This window comes from Acanthaster planci, linkage group LG04 (genome assembly GCF_054643075.1).
Source record: "Acanthaster planci isolate LZ-2023a linkage group LG04, COTS_SCS, whole genome shotgun sequence".
NCBI lineage: Eukaryota > Metazoa > Echinodermata > Asteroidea > Valvatida > Acanthasteridae > Acanthaster > Acanthaster planci.
Window position 1 is genome coordinate 20,131,674 of NC_141780.1, and position 21,298 is coordinate 20,152,971.

The following is a 21,298-nucleotide window of genomic DNA, read 5'->3' on the forward strand; positions in this document are numbered from 1 at the left end:
GCTCATTGGGCTCACAACTTCCATACAATCCTTAGGATGACCATCTCAGCTCCCTATGTAGTGCGATAGCCTGATGCTACCATTTCAGTCACAATTACCATGTCCGCCCTCACAGGTGCCTGTTTACTCTTGGGTGACAAGGGGCAACACGGAAAGGGTTCAAGTGATTTGACCAAGGTCACAGGTAGCCACATAATAGGATTCGAACCCCCCACCTTATTATTGTGATCAGAAGCTACAAACTCTACCTTGTGAGGACCGTTGCTTGTGTGGACCTGAGACAAAAGATGTCCACGAAAAGCAGGAAGTGAAGAGTTGCGGGTGTGCACGTCTGTATCTATTTCAAAATTACACACCGTCTGGGTAAATAAGGTGCTTGGGTCCAACTTCTCAAATGAAATAAAATAACCTCGTGGGTAAACACACTCCACACAATCAAAAATAAAACTCTCTGAACCATTCCAATGTTGTGTAAGAATATATGCATTCTCTAACCATCTTTTAATCTTCTCCATCACACAAGACGAGTCCACCTTTGGTCCATTAAACCATGACAACCATTAGAATTTAACAAGTGCACTCACCAAAGCATATCTATAGCAAAATAAGTCTACCTAATGGAGTGGCTACCTCTTGTTTCCCCCCCCCCTAGTCATCTGCAAAAACTCCTCATATTCATGTTAAACTGAGAAACTGCATGGGATCGCAGTTTCAATTCTTAAAATGCCTCCAAAATCCGCACAGAGTAAACCATATGAAGGGCTGACGAAAAACACTTTTTTATAAACCGTATTACTCAAGTGTAGCTACATTATTAAGAAAACTACTGGCAAAGCTGTACTTTAATCGTAACCTAAGACCTTATGGAACACCTGATTAGACCTTACCGTGAATTTTGTTTAGTCTGATAGAACCATTTCACCTATGCCCTACCCGATCTTCCCAATAAACCTTGTCTCATCCTCTCGAGTCTGGCATTAGCCGTGGCTCACGCAAAGTTACTTTCGGCAACCCTGCTAGCTTACCACACAACCCTTCTGTAACTGGCACGCAGTCTGCGTTATTAAAACAGAATTCTCTCACAGCCGGCTATGAAGAAATTCTGCACGTAGACAACAGATCAAAATTGGGTAGCGCTTCCATAAATAACGGAACGCATGAAAACCCGACTAGGCCTACATGTCGAGTTTTACAGGTCACTGATAATAAGAGAACAGGTGAAAAACACTGATCGGGTGAACGGACAGATAATAAAGTGATTATGCCATGTTATCCACAACCACCTTAAAGAAATTCTTACAAGAACGTACATGTTCACAAATTACAACAAAAGTTTGGCGAGACGACATTAAATCACGCTAGTGTACCAACGAAGCATGACGATTGGAGAGTAAATGATAAATATCAATTTACAGAAAGTTTTGTCATGTAATCCTAAAGATGAATATTTGACAATTGATAACAGCGTGCAACACACGATTTCTGAGTGTGATTCCATTCTCGTAAGGTCTAAATATAGTTGCATAATATGTCACGTTTACTGTTGCATTTTGCAGCATAACTTGTGAGTTGTGACTATATTATACGTATATATAGCAACGGAAATTTTCCTTTACATGTTCATGCCAAACCAAACGTCCAATACTTCCGTTCTGTCTTCTTTTTGAGTCTTTGTTCGAAACTCTACATCTGAATAAATGGCTTCATGCCAAAATTGTCCTAAAAACTAACCCACAGAAACACCCCCAAGACAATGTGAATGCAATTCAGTCAAAGAAATCCCTCTGAAATAGACTGTTCAGGGATCAAACAAAACAATCACATGCACAAAGATTTGGAAAGATTTTATAAAATAATTTAGGCCTTCTTGACTTAAAAACTACATTGGTAAATATATAAATATATATTGCAAGCCTTTTCAAAGCTTCATGCTACCCAAGTTTTGAGTGGCACTGTTTTTACAAAGTGTTAAAAATCTTCAAAATCTGTGGATAAAAAAGCTATTATTTTAACTATGAGCTTGGAACCTTCATGTACAACAAAATGCCACTATGTTACATTTTTAACACAAAGCTACAAACAACAAATGAGCACTAATGTTACTATTTATCAAAGTCAAGCTTTTGACCTGATATAGAAAAAAATACCATGTCTGTTTGCATATATCATTTAGGACCTCAAGGCGATATTTCAATGTATCTGGAAAGAAAAGAGAACCCATTCGATCAAAAGTACCAGCTTCACAATCAACATAGTTTTGAGCAACTTTGCCTGGCAAATGCTGATCAACTTTGCCTGGCAAACGCTGATCAACTAAGCCTGGCAAACGCTGATCAACTTTGCCTGGCAAACGCTGATCAACTAAGCCTGGCAAACGCTGATAAACTAAGCCTGGCAAACGCTGATCAACTTTGCCTGGCAAACGCTGATCAACTAAGCCTGGCAAACGCTGATCAACTTTGCCTGACGCTGATCAACCAAGCCTGGCAAACGCTGATCAACTAAGCCTGGCCAATGCTGATCAACGAAGCCTGGCAAACACTGATCAACTAAGCCTGGCAAACACTGATCAACTTTATGAAATTACTGTCTTCCTAACAACATTACTTTTATCTCATCAACAGCCTCATTAAAACTCTCTCATACATTTACGGAGAGATAATACAAATCTAGACAATTTCGTGCCCCACATACAAGCACAATTAACATATATAAACAATTCCACCAATAAATTTAAAGTTATATTGTAAGTGTTTGCACTAATCACTTGTCATAACTGTGCAAACAAGGCTGATGCAATGACAGTTACCTACATTAAATTAGGACAACAAACATAGTTCATTGCAACGATTAAAGTCTGTCTTTTTTTAAAATATAAAAGAAGGAATTGTTTTCTCCTTTTATATAATTTCAGATGTGTCTCTGACTATGAATCAAATCCTTCAAATGTTAATAAATTATTTGATTGTATTTACAAAAACTGATAGAGATTCATCCTTAGCTGATCATCACTTTTCTTCAACAAAAACAATCAATTAAATGTAATTCTTACATGAAATGTTCTTCAAATCATAGAAAAAATAGTTAATTACACATTTGTGAACATCAATGACACATCATAAACACTTGAATTATGAAATCATTTAGATTGCAATGATAAGATAATGGAGAAACTCACAAGTGAGTGGTATGTATGGACCAGCTGTGAGCAACGGTGAAAAACTCTGCTATCAAATGGAATGAAAATTTCATTGGTTTAAGGAAAAAAACAAAGCCATTCCAAACAATGATTGCCCAAACTGCACATCCCAAATATGTCACTGGTAATGAGAAAAAATGTTAATTTCTGCAGGAGAATTCAGGAGAAATAAACCAAAAACTCTTTGCCTTTTCTTGACAATAAACAGACTGGGAGCATGCCTAAAACTCAGATTACTTACTGTTTAAAAGACACCTAACAAATTATGCCTTAATTAAAATCCATCCCAGGTCTCTTTGGTTTTATCTGTCTCATCAAGACTGATGACTACCACAATCCAATCATTTCAGGCCCCTTGATGCTTCACAGATATTAAGGTGGCCTGACTTACTTATCAGACTCACCCAAATCTAATTAGCTATTACAAGACCCATAATGAACAGTCTATTCATGTGTGCATAGCTGATAACATGACTTGTCTTATTAAACAAACTGGCTACAAATTTTCTGCAAAGACTAAGAAGTGTGTGTGTGTGGGGGGTGATGTGTGCTTTGGTAGTGAGCATGAAAAGAAGAAAAGAACTGATGTTTATGATGTCAGGGGTAAATGTACAAGGAAGCATGTATGTGAGGGAACTGTAAGGGATAGTAACAGGGGTGTCAGGAGTGGTCATTACAGGATCATTGAATTAGAGCCTCTCGCAAGGCTGACGTCATTGGTGGACACTAAAAAGATCAGATCCAATCTATTCAAATTGAGTTAGGCGGCCAGGTTCCGCTCCGAAATCATTAGACGGGGCCAAGCATCTAACATTGTGGGCTTGGGGAGGAGGGAGATGGAATACATTCTGGCAATCCACGTCCCCTGGCTGTGGACAACATGAAGAATTGAAAGGGTAGAGGGCCACTTAGCGTGCCGTTTCCTCGCCCAGCTCAAGCTGAGAATAACATACTATCAGACTTGAAATGAGTCTCGATCAAGTTCACCTCAGCAGGGTGCTGTTTAACTAGACATCCAGGCCTCTGTCCTAGCATAACCGTGCCAAGACGTTGATTTCTAAAGCTGTCTTTCTTCCAGGCATCTCTCCCCTGATGCATCAATTTGGACAAAAAGGTCAAGATCTGCATGCAGAATGTTGAACACGAACTCTCCTTGAAACTCAAATAAATAAAGAAATAAAAAAATAAAGCACTGACACAGAAAATGTAATACCAATGGGTAAGAAAGCTGCAGTATCAAACCAAACGGAAATCAACAAAGTATCAAAAAGAAACTTGAAACAAAGGTGCTGAACTTTGAAACTTCTTCATTACTTTTGATTCAAATTCTGAATCTAAGGAACTGATTGAAACCAAGAACACAAGACCACTTGTCAGCAGGATCCATCACTTCTCACTGATGCCATTACTCCTGTAGGGCTGATGGTCCTTGAGGTGCAGGTGTATTTGGGCAAGTTCCAGCGTCCCACTGGTGGAAGAGTCAATCACTGTCATGAACCACCTGTGCAAGGGGCGTAGAGCCTCCGCAGTAATGGCTTCTCATTCTGGTCACCAGATTAGCCTATAATGATAAAAAGGCCGCTTGGCTTACTCCGGTCTGAGCAACAACTTGTTTAGCTGATGAACCGGTGGCCTTCTGATGAATGAGAACTCCGGAGGAAATTGGATTGTATCGGGCCGTGCCGTGCAGAGGAATAAAGCGACAGGGTGCTTCATCACGGCTACGTGCCGCCAACAAAAACGAACCACCGAGGATGAAAGCCGCTGAGCTGTCCTAACAAGGGAGGAAATCAAATTTGCCTCTGGACTGCCACTCTTTCAGGTAGACTCACAAGACCATCTGCAGTCGGTGCTGAGGTAGGATCTCCAAAGACCAAACATGAAACGGCGGTAGGGCAACTGCTACCTGCTCCATCTCAAAGTAATCATAGCCCTTGCACTCCAGCCCTGTTTATTTATTTATTCATTAAACCTAATCCCAGACTGCTTTGTGCTGATGGATTATGAACTAAAAACGGAACAAATTCAGCAATTATTTAAATTCTTTGATCAATTGCAATACCTGGTGAGTGGAATGAGTAACTCCAAAGTGTTGGCAATGACTGCAACCCAGCAAATCTTCAAAAACAAACATCAATGTCAGTGCTGAAGTCGTGGCAACATGTCACTCCATAGGGCAGGAGCAAGAAGTTGACAAATTTTCAGCCACTAGATAAGAGCATTTCCCCTCCATCAAGAAGCATGTACAAAGCCATAGCATAACCCATAAAGACCATAAATGGTTACATGAAAAAAGTCACTAATTTTTTGGCACCCTTTAAAAAAGTCCCCCCACCTTCAAAATTTGGTTCTGGATCCGTCCCTGCCACTAGGCTACTCATGTCTGACCTTTCATATGAGAGGACAGGTCAGCTTCGTTGAAGGGAAGAGGTGTGTAAAGTGGTATGGCACCCTGCCTCCCATGGTCAACAACTGATTAACTTACAACTTAGCATGTTAGAAGCACTCAAAGCACCGTCTAGCATTTCATGAACGTAACAACAAACCGTCATCCCAGGTATCCAAATGGACATACTAAACTTGAAAGCAATCCTTATTTATGGTTACCTACACTCTCTGCACTTTTTTTCTGGATTTGCTTTTAATCCTTAAATTTGTAAAGTGTTCTGCACTTTTAAGACCCAGTGTCTCCAATCTGCAAAGTGTTAATGTAATTCTCAAATATACCTTTAGGATTGAACCAAATATTCTGAGTCACAGAACTCATAGCTTGCAGTTACATGAAGCTGTAATTTGCTTCCACCGGACAGTCAACAAACACCATTTTCTTCAGCGCTGGTAAATTTGATTCTAGCCTTCATTAACATTAGGAGCACAGCTACTCTGACATCTGTCGCCACTCTATATGTCTGATGGAAAATGATTTTTCTTGCATGGCCAATCTAAATGAAGCAGAGCGGTGATACATGACATGTGCTTAAACACAGTCCTATTCATGTACATCACAGGAATCATTTCCCTCAGTAAAACGGAAACCTGAATGCTTCGGGAAAAATCCTTTCTTCTGACCGTTCCTGACCTAATGCTTATCCCCCCTCCATTAACTCTCGATCGACTTTCATAGCTGTCATAAAGTCAAGGGGAAAAAAAAAAAAAAATGAACTTGAAGCGATATGTAGGCAATCCTTGGGCCAAGAGTGTGAGTGCGTGGGAGAGGCCAATGAGCCTACAGACAAATCAGCAAGGGGCTTGATGATGTAGGTATCATGTGTCAGTGGGGGTCTCCGACAGGCCAGAACAGGCCCAACCATTGAGGGGCCCCTGGATATCTAGGGAGGCTAGTCATTCCCCAGTCACACCTCGCTGATGATTTCAATCCCGGTTTTTATGCTAACTTCACAAGTGACATTGCACACAGTGAAGAGATGGGTTGGAAAAAAGACAGCATAATAACTTTTCTCCTGTTTCCTGTTGATTGACTGTTTCTTTCCATTGAAGGTAAAAAAATTCTTTTCAGTTCAATGCAATCTATTCAAATTATTTTCAATAAAACAAATGCATACATGGGATACCATTTGTTGATACATTTATGGACAAATTTCTTATTACTTAAAAGAACATTTTACTCTGAAAACCAGCAAGGTTGACTTTTAACCTGGAACTGCTTAGTTTGGATTGAAGTCTGTGTTGTTCTGAATTATTATCATGAACTATATGTCATCACTGCTTATGCATACTGCTAAATGTTATTCAAAATAAAATAAAGAGAACCAAAAAACTAAACAAAACTCCATAGCTTTTGAAAATTCAGCTCTGGTTGGAGTGCCCCTGTGCACATGACTTTTTCCTCCAACCAATTTTACATGCAAGTGTAAAATTTCTAGCACTGAAATATCTTTTCACAACTGACAAGATCTTTTCCCCTATGAAATAGCATGCATAGGCCAGTGATGCCTTGTAAAATGTGAAATCCTTAATATTCCTATGGGTTGGGCAAGTCAGGTATCCCACCCACTGGTAAAAAAAAAGGGCAGGCTGTTACCTGCCCTGTCAAATGCATTATGTATTGTATTCTTTCCCCAGACCTGAGCTGCGATGGAATCCAGTTTGGAGTGGTAACTACAAACCGGTGTGCGTTTTTAATGACAACCGTGTCTGTGGTGTGCGGACTCCCCTCTTGGCTGACAGCCAAATGCTTTGCAACATGGAAACTCTAGTCTGCAGCTCTGGCACTGATGTCGGGTATTGAAGTATATGCAAAACACAGCCTGCTGATCATCTGCAATTAATTCCAAGTTCAATGCACTTGTCGAAGAATAACGCATCAAGTTAAACTTCGATGAAAAGTCTAGGGAATTTGATCTCATCATCGAGAATTCAAAGGAGCTTGGTGACTTGATTTCAGATGCAGCTCCAAAGCAGCACAAATTTAATTTCGAACTTATTAACTTCAGTGGGAAATTAACAAGCTTTACAGTTCAAATTGAAGCCACTGTCTCAATGCTTCTGAATTCTGCCTCTAGGTACACACAAGTGGTTGGAACACAAGTACAGACACCACTGTCCCCATACACAGGTGAAACTATTCAGATGCAATTTGAAGTCTTAGAATTCCAATTTCAATATGGCTCTTGATGACAAGAGGTGGTGATCTTTCCACAGCTGCATAATCTCCCTGTGGGAGTGATATGCTGGCCGAACAAATCCCACTTCCAACCTACGCTCATCTCAAAGTCCGGTAGCAGTTGGCCGTTGCGACACCAAAATATTATCGCTTGACACATTCGCACTTCCAACCCTCCGTCTCCCATGGGGAGAGATGGCGTAGACGTCAACCCGACAGCTTTCACACCACGGTCCGTTTAACACCTCCAACTCCCCACACCCCCCCCCACACCCAAAAGAACGATATTACTTGAATGCTGATTGGCAAAAGAAGGAGGTGTCAAGTACCTCAAGGTATCCCATGCATTCACAAGGACTCACCAGAGGAGAGCAGGGGGGGGGTCTTCATGTGACTTTCGACACCTAGCCCTTGCCACATCTGAGACACGGACATAATTGGCGGTCTGCATCAGGTGACGACTACAAATGAATTCATGCTCCTTGTGGGTAATCAATATTGATGAAAGTAATTCAAGCAAAGAACACATTTTGTCTGATCCTGCAGAAGGGGAGGGGAGGGGGGAAATGATCCACCTCTGGAGAAAGCACAGATTTAATCTCCTGAACCCGTCATTTCATCGCTGGTCACGCAGGTTTGTTTAAGTTGGTAAATATGAAATCAGCAAATGCGTATCGTGATTAACCTCAGGCGCAACCTGAAATTAATGACTTCTAACACCTTCTGGCACCTGCTGACTCAAAGGAGTCTTGGGAAAAAGCTAACCACATTAAGTGAATGTCTCGGTTCTGATCACCAGTCCTGGCATGAAATAGACAGAATGTTTTCCTTTCGGTGCCGCTTCAATTAAACTAGGATGATACTTCTATCACTTCTATCAAGTCATGAGCAAACCACAGAAAATTTACTTTATTTGCCAACAAAGCAAACACCGTCTTTGCAAAAATAATAACTGACTGTTTTTAAAAAAAATTTTGGGAGACGTGATGTAGCAAATTGAAATTTGGTGTTAAATAACTACAAAAATAGCATTACATGTTTTTCTTTAAAAGCTACAATTTACATTTGTTTTACTGAGACACAATTTCTACAATTATATATTTTTCTGTATACGAGATTCTTTGATCTCAAAATTAAAACTACTTTTTGACTCCTGTACTAGAAAAATATCCTCAATTTCTGCAGACAGCTCTTCACATTTAGTAAAGAACACATTCGAAAAGAGTTCTTGGACGGTATGGCTTTACTGGAGAAAAATATCCGAAGCACCAGTGCGCTCATTGGGAGTCAAAAAATATGGCAATTACAAAGGTAAGAAATCTTAGCTTGAGAAGACAACGGTGACACTGTGACTCAAGTTGCTCGGACGAACGGGGGTTGCTAGGCAACAGGATTCAGGGCCCACCCATCTGAGGGATGCTGGGAGAGCTGAGGAGATTGATGCGCTGTTTCTGCTTGCGCTGCTCCGTCATCTGCAAAAAGGCAAGAACGATGCCAAGGAAAGTCAGCAAGTGGAAGATTTGTCGTTTTAATGACTAGCAAATTTGTAGGTACTGCAAAGATTCTCAAATTTTTTTCCAGGAGTTAGTAAATAAGAACATCGGTGAGCAAGGGCATCATAAGCCCCCCTCCCAAGAAAAAGGACAAGAAATGAAAACAAGAAAATTGGAGGAAAAGGGACGTAAATCCTTAATTTGCTTGAAAATACTAATGATTTGACACCCCCCATTCCACTGTTAACCTCTTCACGCCGGGACGTGTTGAGACACGCCGTAATAATTGAGATCCTCAGCCCGCTTTTCAGCTATTAGTCTCGGCCCACGCTCGAGCGAACACGGTGAAAGAAGGCAGACCCTGGCTCTTGTATATATGGTAATTGATGTTTGTGTGTAGCCCAGAAATGAAAAGACCGAATTTGCATCATAATCACCAGCTTCACAATAGTCCCTACTTTGCAAAGAGGCAACGGGAATGTGGAAGCTTGAGTAGAGCCGCATGCCACCGAACAATCAGCCTTTTCACTGTGTAATTCAAAGTGTGCAGAGCACGCTGGGCCACAAACCGAGAATTTGCGGTTTGGCAGATGGCCTTAGTGGCCAAGTGAGGCTAAAATTCTTGGAATTGGCTTTCGGAAAGAAATTCCCGCCGAGAAGGGGTTCAAAGAAATCCTCAGATTCCTGCTGATGACAGCTTTCCCTCAAAGTAAACCACAACAAAAACACAACTAACTTGGTCCTTCAGTTCTCGGAGCTGGCTGGACAGGACCTTGACCAGTGAGTTGGTGTTCTCCAGCTGGTTCTGTAAGATCCTCATCTCATTCTGCTCACTCTCCCCCTCGTCCGAGTCCAGCGACATAGCCCGCATCCTGGGGAACCAGTCCAAATTTTTCTCCTGAATGTACACAACCAACACAACAATATAAATCAGTCACTGCACCAACTCTTACACTCTGTACTAATTGAGTTCTATATACGGACAAGTTTTGGTACAAGTTCTTGTTCTAGTAGAAAGCTTTATCAATGCCTTGGGAAGTGAATGGATCAAGGCAGCCTCTAAAAGGTTTAATAAGTTCACAAAGCCTCCCTCATAAATGTTTGCCAATACTGCAGAAGCCACAAGCATTAATGGACATCCCAAATGTAACTTGAAGACTCGGTCTACTTAAGATGCGTCCCAGATGCACATTTCCGGGAAGTGCACAATGTCCAATCAGTATTCAACTCGCGTAACAAGTCTTTCCCAGCAGTTCCACTGGGACATTAAAAAAACACCCAGTAGGAAGCAGAAGAGAAAAAAAAAGCAATAACAATAAAATAAAAAAACTCACTGCCATTGATTTGACAAATTTTGCTTTGCCTTAAGTAAGACCACACACTTCAAATCAAAAGCGCACCGAGCGAATGTTTACTGGCTTCAAGCTACAGACAATTAGCACATCCTTTCATAACAGTCTTTTGCATCATTAAAATGAGGCTCCTGTTACAGTCGCTTGTGGCTTTTTCCATGAAAATTCACAGCAAATAAGATTGAAAAAAAAAATAGATATGCAGGCCACAAGATCTGGAAAAAGTTTCGCTTCGATAGCACACAAATTCATTGCAGTGGACTTAACTTCGACCTCAAAGCCCCCAAAAATTAGATCTATTTAGGAATCTTGTTTCACTGTCCTCTAAAACAAAAATGAACATACTTCACAAAATTTACTGTCACAATGTATCAGACCTGCCAGCCCAGCAAACAAAACTTAGTTTTAACATGGCCTAATGCAAATAAAATGCTCTCTCTTGTACCCCGCCAAACGCCTCGAGTACCGACCAATTTGTGCGGTACCTTGATCATGTTATAGACGTAGCTCTCGGGGCCGGTGAACTCGGTCGGGTCCTTCACTTTGACTAGCACGATGAAGTACAGGTAGTGCCACATGTTGTGCTCTTCCTTGCAATGCTCCTCGAAAGAGACGGACTTGTTGTCGAAAGACGAGCGGTTCAGGCCTGGAGAGGCAAGAGACAGGAAGATGAAAGCAAAGTGAACAGGAAGAGATTGGATTTGATTGAGAGGAACGAGAAGGATGGTATCAAACAATGAGGCAAATCCACACAAAAAGTCTTCCTTCAAAACAACGGCTAACAGGCGATGGGCTTTGTTTATAAACAATGTCAAAGAGGTGGCCGTCACAATGCCAGACACAAGACCAGACACAAGACCAGTCACAAGACCAGACACAAGACCAGACACAAGACCAGTCACAAGACCAGACACAAGACCAGTCACAAAACCTGTTACAGCTACCAGGGAGAACAGTGACAAAAGAATGCTTTTGTTGCAGTTCACTGGAATAGCCTATGACTCGAATGCAAACTGGACATCTTGCAATAGTCTTTACAAGCGTTGAGATTGTCTTGAGGGGAGTTGATATGGCAGGTGTCTTGACTACAGCATTGACAATGATGGAAGTCCAACAGAATGCTTAACCGACAGAAATGATAGGCAATTAAAATTGGCATTCATTGAGTGTTTTCCAAAAGATCCCTGATGTTGCTGGGATTTCATACTTCTCTTTTGTGGCTCAACTGGGCACTACTTTCTTGGCTTGGATTCTTAGGAATCTAAGCACTCTATTTGTTGACAAGGTATTCTTTAGATGGGTTCTATGAACCAAAAACTTTGAGTCAGATGCACAAATGCCTCAAATTCTGCACACAGTTGGAACGCCCTGTCCTGCTAAGCCAATAAGCAGATGACACAGCTTCCTACTGAGTAAATTTCTCTGCTAAGCAGAAACGAGCAGAAAACCAGCACACTAGCTGGTAAACCAACTTTGCTAAGCAGAGCAGAGCACCTCTAAAAAAAAAAGTTCCTCAGTATGCAGGTGAGCCAAATTGTGTTTTTGAGAGTCCCTGCATGCAGTGAGCCAACGGCAACAACATGTCTTCATTGAACTTCATTGACTGCAGGGCTAGGAACTGCTTACCGCAGATGAAGCAGGTGTTCTTTAAGATCTCCTCCTTCTGTTGCTTCTCACTCCTCAAGTCGGCAAAGGTGTCGATGATGACACCAAAGATGAGGTTGAGGACGATGATGATGACCACAATGAAGAACAGCAGGTCGTAGACAACTCTGGCCATGTATAACGGCTCCTTGAAAAGAAAAAACACAGAGATCTGTTGGTGTACTTAAGTGATTAAGGCCCATTGATTTTGGATTCGATCAGAACAGTAAGTTCAAAACTTCATTCACCAGAAATATGCGAAATGAATTCTTTTGGAACATTTTCCTCACTTCCGGATACCGTTTTAAAATATTTTTCAAACTAATGTGCTTCAACAGCCTAACCTGTTGCTAGACTGACAAACTGACAGTGACCCAGCTATAAAGTCTGGAGATGCCATTCCAAGTATAAAAAAAATCACTACAAAAAATCTCAATGGCCATCCTGGACAGGTTCCCTGAAGTATGCTCAAGATCACAATGGAAAGCAGTGGCCATCTTGGTCAGGTTCCCTGAAATATGCTCAAAAGAATAGGCAGCCAGAAATGAGTTCATCTTCCAGCCCGTCCCACAGAATGCCAACACCATTTCTCTACCTTTGTCGACGGACTTCTCAAGACATCGCCGATACCCCCACCGCTCCGCACGCCAAAGTTCAGCGTGGTGATGATGCACATGATCAGTGTCTCGCAGGCGCGTTCCTTCTCTGATCCCGTGTTGTCATCCAGGCTAACTTCACCTTTTGAGGGCAATAAAAATAATTTTTTAAAAAAAAATATGGGTCTGTAGTCTGCATTTTCCTTTTTATTGCTGCACTGAAGACTCCTGTCACAGATTTTTAAAAAGGAGAACAGATGACAATAGATGGAACTTTGCCTCATTGAAATGTAAAGATTTATATCAATTCCCCCCCCCCACTATGTCAGTCAGTACTCTCTGACTTACCTGTTGCTTGCAAGTCGCTGAAATTTGGTTTCAGACATTCTTCCATTTCTGTCTCTGCTGAACAGGATTCGGGGGGAATTATCTGGGGTAAGGGACCTAGGGGTGGAGGCAATCAAACGATTTGTTTTCTCAGTGGCTTTGAATCATGCTTTTTGTAATTTTACAAATGCCATGATGGTTAACAGCTAGTGCAGAACCTCATAAGTGTCACATTTGGGTGACGATCTTACTAGAGTTTATACCCATGAGAACCACTGGACACGTTTGGTCTGAACAGATAATCTTCAGAATTTGGGTTCATATCATTAGGAATCTATTAATGACAAATGACAAATTACTTGAAGTAATCCTAGCAGTGATCCTTGCTTTTTGTACATCTGTTAGGGGTAGCATCAGAAAATCTTTTCCTTCTTACTGTTAGATTGGACTCAGAAGACTGAAAAATTGCCCGGCCCATACTGATGTTGTTCTTGCTGTTAGACCAAATTTTGTAGTTAAGACTTCATAAGCCCATCACAAGACCCCACAAAACTAACACAAGACTTCCAGTCTGAATTAAAAAAAACAAGCAAATTCAAATGAACTGCAATTAAATGCATTCCTTTGTCATGGTTCCTCGTTACTTGTGACTGGTCTTGTGATTGGTCATGACTGTCTTTTTGGCTGGTCTTGTGACTAGTCCTGTGACTGGTCTTGACCCTGGTTTTAGACTGGTCTTGTGACTAGTCTTGAGACTGCTCTTAGACTGGTCTTGTGACTGGTCTTGTTACTGGTCTTGTGACTGATCTTGTGACTAGTCTTGAGACTGGTCTAGTTAGGGGTCTTGTGACTGATCATGTGACTAGTCTTGAGACTGGTCTTGTGACTAGTCTTGAGGCTGGTCTTGTGACTAGTCTTGTGACTAGTCTTGAGACTGGTCTTGTGACGGGCATTGCGATGGTCTTAACTACAACCCTACCCGGAACTGCTCCCACACCACCTGCCCTTAGCAGCTCACCCGTCTTATTAGCGGCTGCGGCTATGGCCGGCCGGAGAGGGTTGACCTCGTACACAAAGTCGTCCTGGAGGAAGAGATAACCGATGATGGAGAAGAGGTAGACCAGGATCAGGGCCAGCAGGGCGGTGAAGGCGATGGACCGCCAGTTGCGAGTCACTGAGTGGATGACATTGATCAGTGTGTCCTCTTGGTACACCACATCCAGTAGCTGGTGAGGGGGAGAAAGTTAAAGGAAGGGTTCAGATTGTGGGATGACCGCAATCCTATCAAACATTCACCAGAGGGGTTGAACAGTAAACACTAAAATATTGTGTCTTGTCAGGACATCTTTTCATAGTCAACAAGGGACTGACTCTCTCAAGAATGGTTATGATTATGTGAATCTGGAAATTAAATTTTGGACAACGTGCTATAAAATAGCAGATTTACTAAACGTCTAGAATTCCACAACTTAGGGGTATAAACAATCTTGATATCCAGAAAAACCTGTCCAACCTCAATGCATAAAATGTTCATCTAGACTTTTGTGCTCCCCTTATGAAAACGCTAGATCTTGCTGCTGGCATTTGTGTCTGAAGTTTACCAAAACAGGCACGAGCAATGTGCCACTTCGGTATTGGCATCTCCTTGGACTACTCCATACAAAAACTAATCTCGATCCCCCAGAGACTTAGGGGTAACTTAAAAAAGAAAATCCATCCGACTCACTGGGAGTGAGCGATCGGATCAAAAAGCAGAACTCGGTTTAGGGGTCTTACCAAGAGGCTGTAGAAGAACTCATGGACAAAGAGACCCAGGAAGCAGATGATGAGGTATAGGATGTGGTACAGGACCTCCATGTCGGTAAAGATCCCCTTCACGCCTTTGTAGAGCAGGCCGCAGTTGCCTAGGAAGCTGAGGATGAAGATGCACTTGGTGAAGATCTGGTGGACAGGGACGAAATGACATAAGAATGAGAGAGACTGGACGAGGCTGGTTTCTATTTACGTGAAAAATTCACCCGAGCCTGAAAGCATAGAAAGGATTAAAATGCAACTTGCCGTTATGAAACGGCCCTGAAAGCCATTTAAATCTGAATCTGATTGTCTTGTATCAGTCAATCACAAAGAGCAGGGTTAGTATTCCAACAGCGTGTGCCCAAAATGAAGTGCGTTGAGGTCCTTCGGACACACATACGAGGTCTTCCATATCAGCACAGCCCTGTGAGGACTTGTAGGCATGTGCTTTGATCTCGAATGACCTTGTTTTTTTTGAAAAACCAAACTGGTTCATTAAAGGGAACACTCAGTTCAGACAATGCACCCATAACTCTGACTAAAGAGACAACGCCAAGAAAATTGCACAACTCACAGTTGTCACAGCTAGAAAGAGCAGCGTGGGCTCCACGCCGATGGAGAATATCATCCTGAGGATGGTGGAGAAGACCAACGGTCGTATCATGGAGGGCCGTCTTAGTGTCAGGATGGCAGCCAGCGAGGCAGCCATAAGCAGCCAGACCAGCATGGACAGGCCTTGGTCCAGCTCTGGTGAAGGCAAAAACACAGATGTCAAAGGTCATGATTCTGACAGAGAGTGAAAACCACAAATCAACATTTGCCAGTCAGAAACTTTGTTACTGAGTCTTATGCTGAGTAGCTTAGTTTACTCACAAGGTGGCATCAAACTAACCGAGCCTCGACTAATCGAGAGATCATTTTGATCAAGCAGAGTATTTTGATCGTGTCCAAGTCCTTCAAACTCTCTGACAATTCACAGCTTTTAACCTCTTTTCCCATTGCTCAAATTCCAACCCCTACGCAATGGAAAGTTGCCTAGTACACAACTCCACACTGTCTTTCATGTCTTATCATACTTAATTACATAGAATCAAGTGATATTTCAGTAAATTTGTCAAAAATGAAAAAAATTCGATTCTCCTTCCACTCTCACAAAGCCACACGAACTCTCTGAATAAGTTTACAGGGACATTTCAACAGCTTGGAAGGGAGCAAAGTGGAACTAGAGGTATGGCTGCCCCACTGAAAAGTGAGGCAAAGCACTGGCATTTGCACCTGTAATAGTCCTTCTCTTAGCCCTGAACTACCTCACAGATGAGGTGTCACCAATCAATTAAGCCAGGCCTGCCTGCCTCAGGTGAGTCAGAGGCTGTTGTTCGGCTCCATCCAGTGCGCAGACAACTTGCGTCATGAAGCACTGACCGAAGCATGAACAGCCACACTCTTTTAATTTCCTTCGGAAGAGCAACAACAGTCCAGGACAGAGCAAAGGCTGGTAGTGGAGAGCCTAGGGGCATAGCAAAGGCATTTTCTTGGGGGAGGTTTACCAGAGTAAGTTTGCTGACTTGTACCTTGTTCACCAACTTCATGTCGTGTAAAATGGAAATGGTACGCTAAATTTCATGCTTCAAGGGAAATGCCAACGGCAAACGAATATAATTTCTGCACCAACTTTGGATTCATTTGCCAACTGAAGTCCTAATTTCTGACCGGAATTTATTATTGGGCTCCCCCGATCACCATGCCCCTGGCAGAGCCTATTGTTCAAAGCCAGGGATTCAAAAAGCAGAGGGGCCTCTGTTTTGTCCAAGCAGGGCCTGGCTTTTTGATGGCAAAGCCGGGCCACTGCTTCCAAGTTCCTCCCCAAAACTGTATCATATAAACCACTTCAGCACTCTGCATTCCACCTGTTGTGCCGACGTCAAATGGGTAGAAGAATGCCACCAGCAAGTTGATGAACAGCGCCAGGTTGAAACACACCAGGCTCCACTTGCTCATGTTGCTGCTTGCCAAGAACAGGATTGGCTGGGCTGTGGATGACGACAGAAAAGACACAACGTTCCTTAAGAACAACGGTTCTTGCAAAGTCAGGAAAAGTGCATCTTTGGGTAAGATCTGTCTTATTAATTCTGGACTGGTAACATTTTCTGTCCTTTTAATCTCCATTCATAGTTCTAAAAAAGAAATAACAAATAAAGTTTCAGCTTTTAAAAGGTGCACCCTGAGGTGCTAATGATGCTCTATGTGAGCGTTAAGACAAAAAATTCACAAGGTAGGAAGTGAAACTCACTATTTTAAATATTTTCCCCTAAAACTGGTTACCATTTCATGAAACCACCCCCTCAATTTAAAAGAAAATCAAGAAATCCAGATTTCCAAATACTCTAAAAAGTTTGGAGCAGTTCTACTCTTGAAACTGGATCCTCAACCCAAACAAATATTTCAGTGCCTGTAAATAATCTTGGCCAAGGTCCACAATCTTGACAATGCTGAAGTCATTAATTCTTTAAAAGAATCAACACTTAGGCTTCAAAGTCAATCTCTTTGTAAGACAGGCTGTGAACAACTTATAGCCTCACTGAAATCGACTGGCTGAGGCTGAGTTTAACACAGGCATCAATGGAGCCACTGCAGCTGCTAGTCAGTCACTTCAACAGTCACACATGCTGTTTCCAATCTAGGCTACAACATTCGGACCCAGCAGGGTTCAGCTTCAAGACACTGACCTCGAAGTTTCTTCTGCCACTTCATCTCCATGAACATGTCCTCTGTCTTCTCAAAGAAGTCAGCCACCTTGCTGCCTTGGTCGTCTCGTTCAGACTTCTGGAAGATCTTGAGCTTGGTCTCGGTGGTCAGGTACTCGCAGAGCTGGGGCACGGGGAAGACAATCTGCTCCATGGTCCGATCCTGGCGCACAATCTTGGAGAGTCAGGAGACAGAGTGGAGACAGGGTCAGAATGTTGCATAAACAGGACACCACACTTCAGATATCGCACCTGTCAACTTTCACTCAAGAGCCAGGAGATGGACGAGTGAGTAGGTGGAATTTTGAGACAGAGAACATGCATGTGGGGGGGTCTAATCCCTTGGGTTTGTTGCTACAATCTGCACCCTATGAGAGTACTCTGACCTACAGACAGAAGATGGGAGCGAGTGGGCGGAGTTTTGGATAGGGCAGGTAGGAGGCGGAGGAGTCAGACTCCCATGGGTTTTTCAACTCAATCTGTGCTGTATGTTTGGCATAGTATTCCGAAGCCCTATCGGAGTGCTCTGAGCTACAGACAGGAGATGGTAGTGGGTGGGTGGAGTTCGGGATTGGGTGAGTAGGCGGAGGAGTCAGATTCCACGGGTTTCTCACCTCAATCTGTGCTGTATGTTTGGCATAGTATTCCAAAGCCCTATTGGAGTGCTCTGAGCTACAGACAGGAGATGGTAGTGGGTGGGTGGACTTTGGGATTGGGTGAGTAGGCGGAGGAGTCAGATTCCACGGGTTTCTCACCTCAATCTGTGCTGTATGTTTGGCATAGTATTCCAAAGCCCTATCGGAGTATTCTGAGTTGGGTCCAGTTGGCTTCAGCAGAGACGCCAACTCCTTGTTATGGTTAGCAAGCTGTGAAGAAGATGTTAAGTTGTAGACATTAATTTTGTTCCCATGGACACCCTGAAGTGAAACTTATTTCTAACAACAAAACATGACCCCCCAAACAAAAAGTGAGTTAAGTCTTGACAGAATGGTTTTTCATACAAAACCACTCCTACAAAACCACAAAAAACAGTTAATTTTTTCCAAAGTAATTTTTCTGGAAATTTATTATTTTTTTTAAAGCACCATTGCCAGTAACTCATTCCCACCACCCTTGGATGGTGCTGGGATAGGCTAAGGCACTATACAGAATTTGATGAAGGAAGTACAGGAGTAGCAAAGCCTCATGGGTAATTTGCTGCCTTCGTGGAGGGACATACATTCTGTATACAGCATTATAGTTCCAATTAGTTCTTTCCACTGAGGATTTAAAGAACTTACGTCATGAATCTTGAAGAAATCTGCCAAAAACTTGAAGCACCCCCTCAACGGCAAAGAAGAGACAGACTGTTGGGAATCGTTTCACCCGGGTGCCCTGGGCACCTGCTAAGACCATACTAATCAACCATTCCAACATAAATACTGGCGTTTCACAATAGTGCGCTGCCAAGCGTTTGCAACATGGTGGCCCTAGTACGCAATGCAGGTTGACACGTCCGGACGTGTCAACTGGCACTGCGCGTTCATAAGGGGTCTATATATTTTGTGCATTGTGATTTGTCAATGCATTGCTAACTCTCGGAGGCGGACTATTGTGAAACGCCCGTACTGAAAGCCAGTACTCTGCGTACCCTGGGCCAATTGCGCTTAAATCTGTGTGCGCATGCGGTGAATTTACATCAAAGGACAATTTTTGCTACTCAAAAGCATGCTATTTTATGAGCCCGACAGAACATGCTGGCCTGAACAGAACTCTTTTCCTTTCAACCAATTACTAACCTGATGTGCCAGGATGTAGATATTGTGTCCAACTTCCCGGGGGGAGATGGCTTCATCGTCATCTTCTATCACCAGCTCATCGTCATCATCCCTCTCCATGTCTTCCTGCTGGTAGGCCTGCTTGATCACATCCACCTGCAGAATGGGTGGACAGGGCGGCAGATTAGAGGAAAAGGGGACGGGGTGCAGGAGAAAGAACAACAGCGACTGATCACAGTGAGGCACAGTAAAGGACAAAGCGTGAAAAATGTTCCCAAATCTTGACAATGGAAGACTGTAGTCAGCAAATGGAGAATGGACCAGACTCCAAGCAGGAGCAGTAGATGGTATTTTGTGACCAAAGCCTAACATTTTATAGAGAAGCTTAGGAGATATGTCAGCTGGGAGTCAGTCAGAACCAACACAACATGTACAGTTCATTATTCTGAGGCTGGTAACCAGTTTTTCCAAAACCAAGTTTTATTGTGCTTAGTAAATTTCTGAGATAAGCAACTCCATGAAATGTGCTCCAGCCTTGAGACAGTGCCTTCATTAACATGCATAAAGTAAAGCATACACCTGACTAAATTTCACCAGAATGTGCACAAAACCAACATGCATTAAATGGTACATAGAGCACACAGTTGCAATGGCAACACCTCTGCTCTCCACCACTGAAAACAAACAGCACACTACTAAACTCAGCCTGCATTGAGGGACACAGCCCTTACCAACTGTTTGGGGCTCATGTTGAGCAGAATCCTCTCGGCGTTCTCACTGTCATGTCTGCTCTCCATAATGGCCAGAAGCAGCTTGGAAGCATTGTTCTGCAGAGATTAAACAAGTCACTAGATGAAGGAAGGGCCATCTATTGAGGTCAGACGGCAATTATCAAAGTAAAGTAGAAATATTTGGGAAAAATTACTTTGTATTTAACCCGAGTCAACTATCTGCCAAAATACTAAAGGAAGCTGTATTTATGGACCCATTTTGAGGGCAAACTTCTTTTTGGCAGGAGGGAAGAGACTTTGAAAAACTAACCGGCTTAAAGTCCTCGTATAATCCTTACAAATTGAAGGTGAAAATAAAACTGTGGTTAAGTTTCTTTTATTTCAGTTTTCACTTCTCCCCAAAATAGACTAGATTCACATTTTAGGAATCTTCCATTTTCCTGAATTAATAATCTCTCCTTGGACTATTCAAACGTTGATGGTATGTGGAGAATAGATCTGAAACATTTTCACAAGGAACAAGCTTTCTCAGATGAGCCCAAAAGACTGTCCACTGTTCTTTGTTGTACGTATGGGGGCACAATCCCACAGCTTCACCTTGAGTTCTAGAACCAAGTCCATCCGGTTCTTGCCTAAGGGGTTGATATCATTCAGGATGAGAGCAGTGATGATGTCCAGACCATTGGATTCGTGGTTGGCGATGGCATTCTGTGCAAAGAAGACACATTACCAACAAGCAGGTTATCAATGGATTGTGACTAGCTCATGGTGAAATCAAAAGTAAATCAGCTAGGACTCTCAAGAATGGCTTTTTCTTTCATGCCATTTACTATGCAATCAACTGTCATCAATTCCTTGGTACTTAGTTCTGAAAGGAAGAGAAAAAAGCTCCTCCTCTTCCCTCCAAGTTAGCTGAATATTAAATCAAGCAAGGCCCATTAGCAACTTGGTTGTGACACTGCAATCTGAAGGAGAAAAACCAATTAGGTTAATGGACAGGATTTTTACAGCACACAATACAAGGTAAACACCGAGGG

General features: G+C 42.4%; 1 protein-coding gene across 7 annotated transcripts in view; it reads right to left on the reverse strand.

Moving 5' to 3' along the window:
• Positions 1-467: 467 nt before the first annotated feature.
• itpr1 (inositol 1,4,5-trisphosphate receptor type 1) overlaps positions 468-21,298 on the reverse strand; it is a 115,491-nt gene continuing 94,660 nt past the window's right edge. For all 7 annotated transcript variants that reach the window (XM_087135275.1, XM_087135273.1, XM_087135274.1 and 4 more), the window contains 15 exons: positions 20,859-20,969; positions 20,262-20,357; positions 19,552-19,686; positions 18,529-18,639; positions 17,756-17,948; positions 16,937-17,059; positions 15,604-15,776; positions 15,012-15,176; positions 14,254-14,461; positions 13,257-13,352; positions 12,908-13,050; positions 12,295-12,460; positions 11,154-11,314; positions 10,053-10,214; positions 468-9,295 (listed from right to left, as the gene is read on the reverse strand). In XM_087135275.1, the coding sequence (XP_086991401.1) occupies positions 9,218-9,295; positions 10,053-10,214; positions 11,154-11,314; positions 12,295-12,460; positions 12,908-13,050; positions 13,257-13,352; positions 14,254-14,461; positions 15,012-15,176; positions 15,604-15,776; positions 16,937-17,059; positions 17,756-17,948; positions 18,529-18,639; positions 19,552-19,686; positions 20,262-20,357; positions 20,859-20,969 (2,121 nt within the window). In that variant the 3' untranslated portion in view covers positions 468-9,217. The remainder of the gene's footprint in view (positions 9,296-10,052; positions 10,215-11,153; positions 11,315-12,294; positions 12,461-12,907; positions 13,051-13,256; positions 13,353-14,253; positions 14,462-15,011; positions 15,177-15,603; positions 15,777-16,936; positions 17,060-17,755; positions 17,949-18,528; positions 18,640-19,551; positions 19,687-20,261; positions 20,358-20,858; positions 20,970-21,298) is intronic.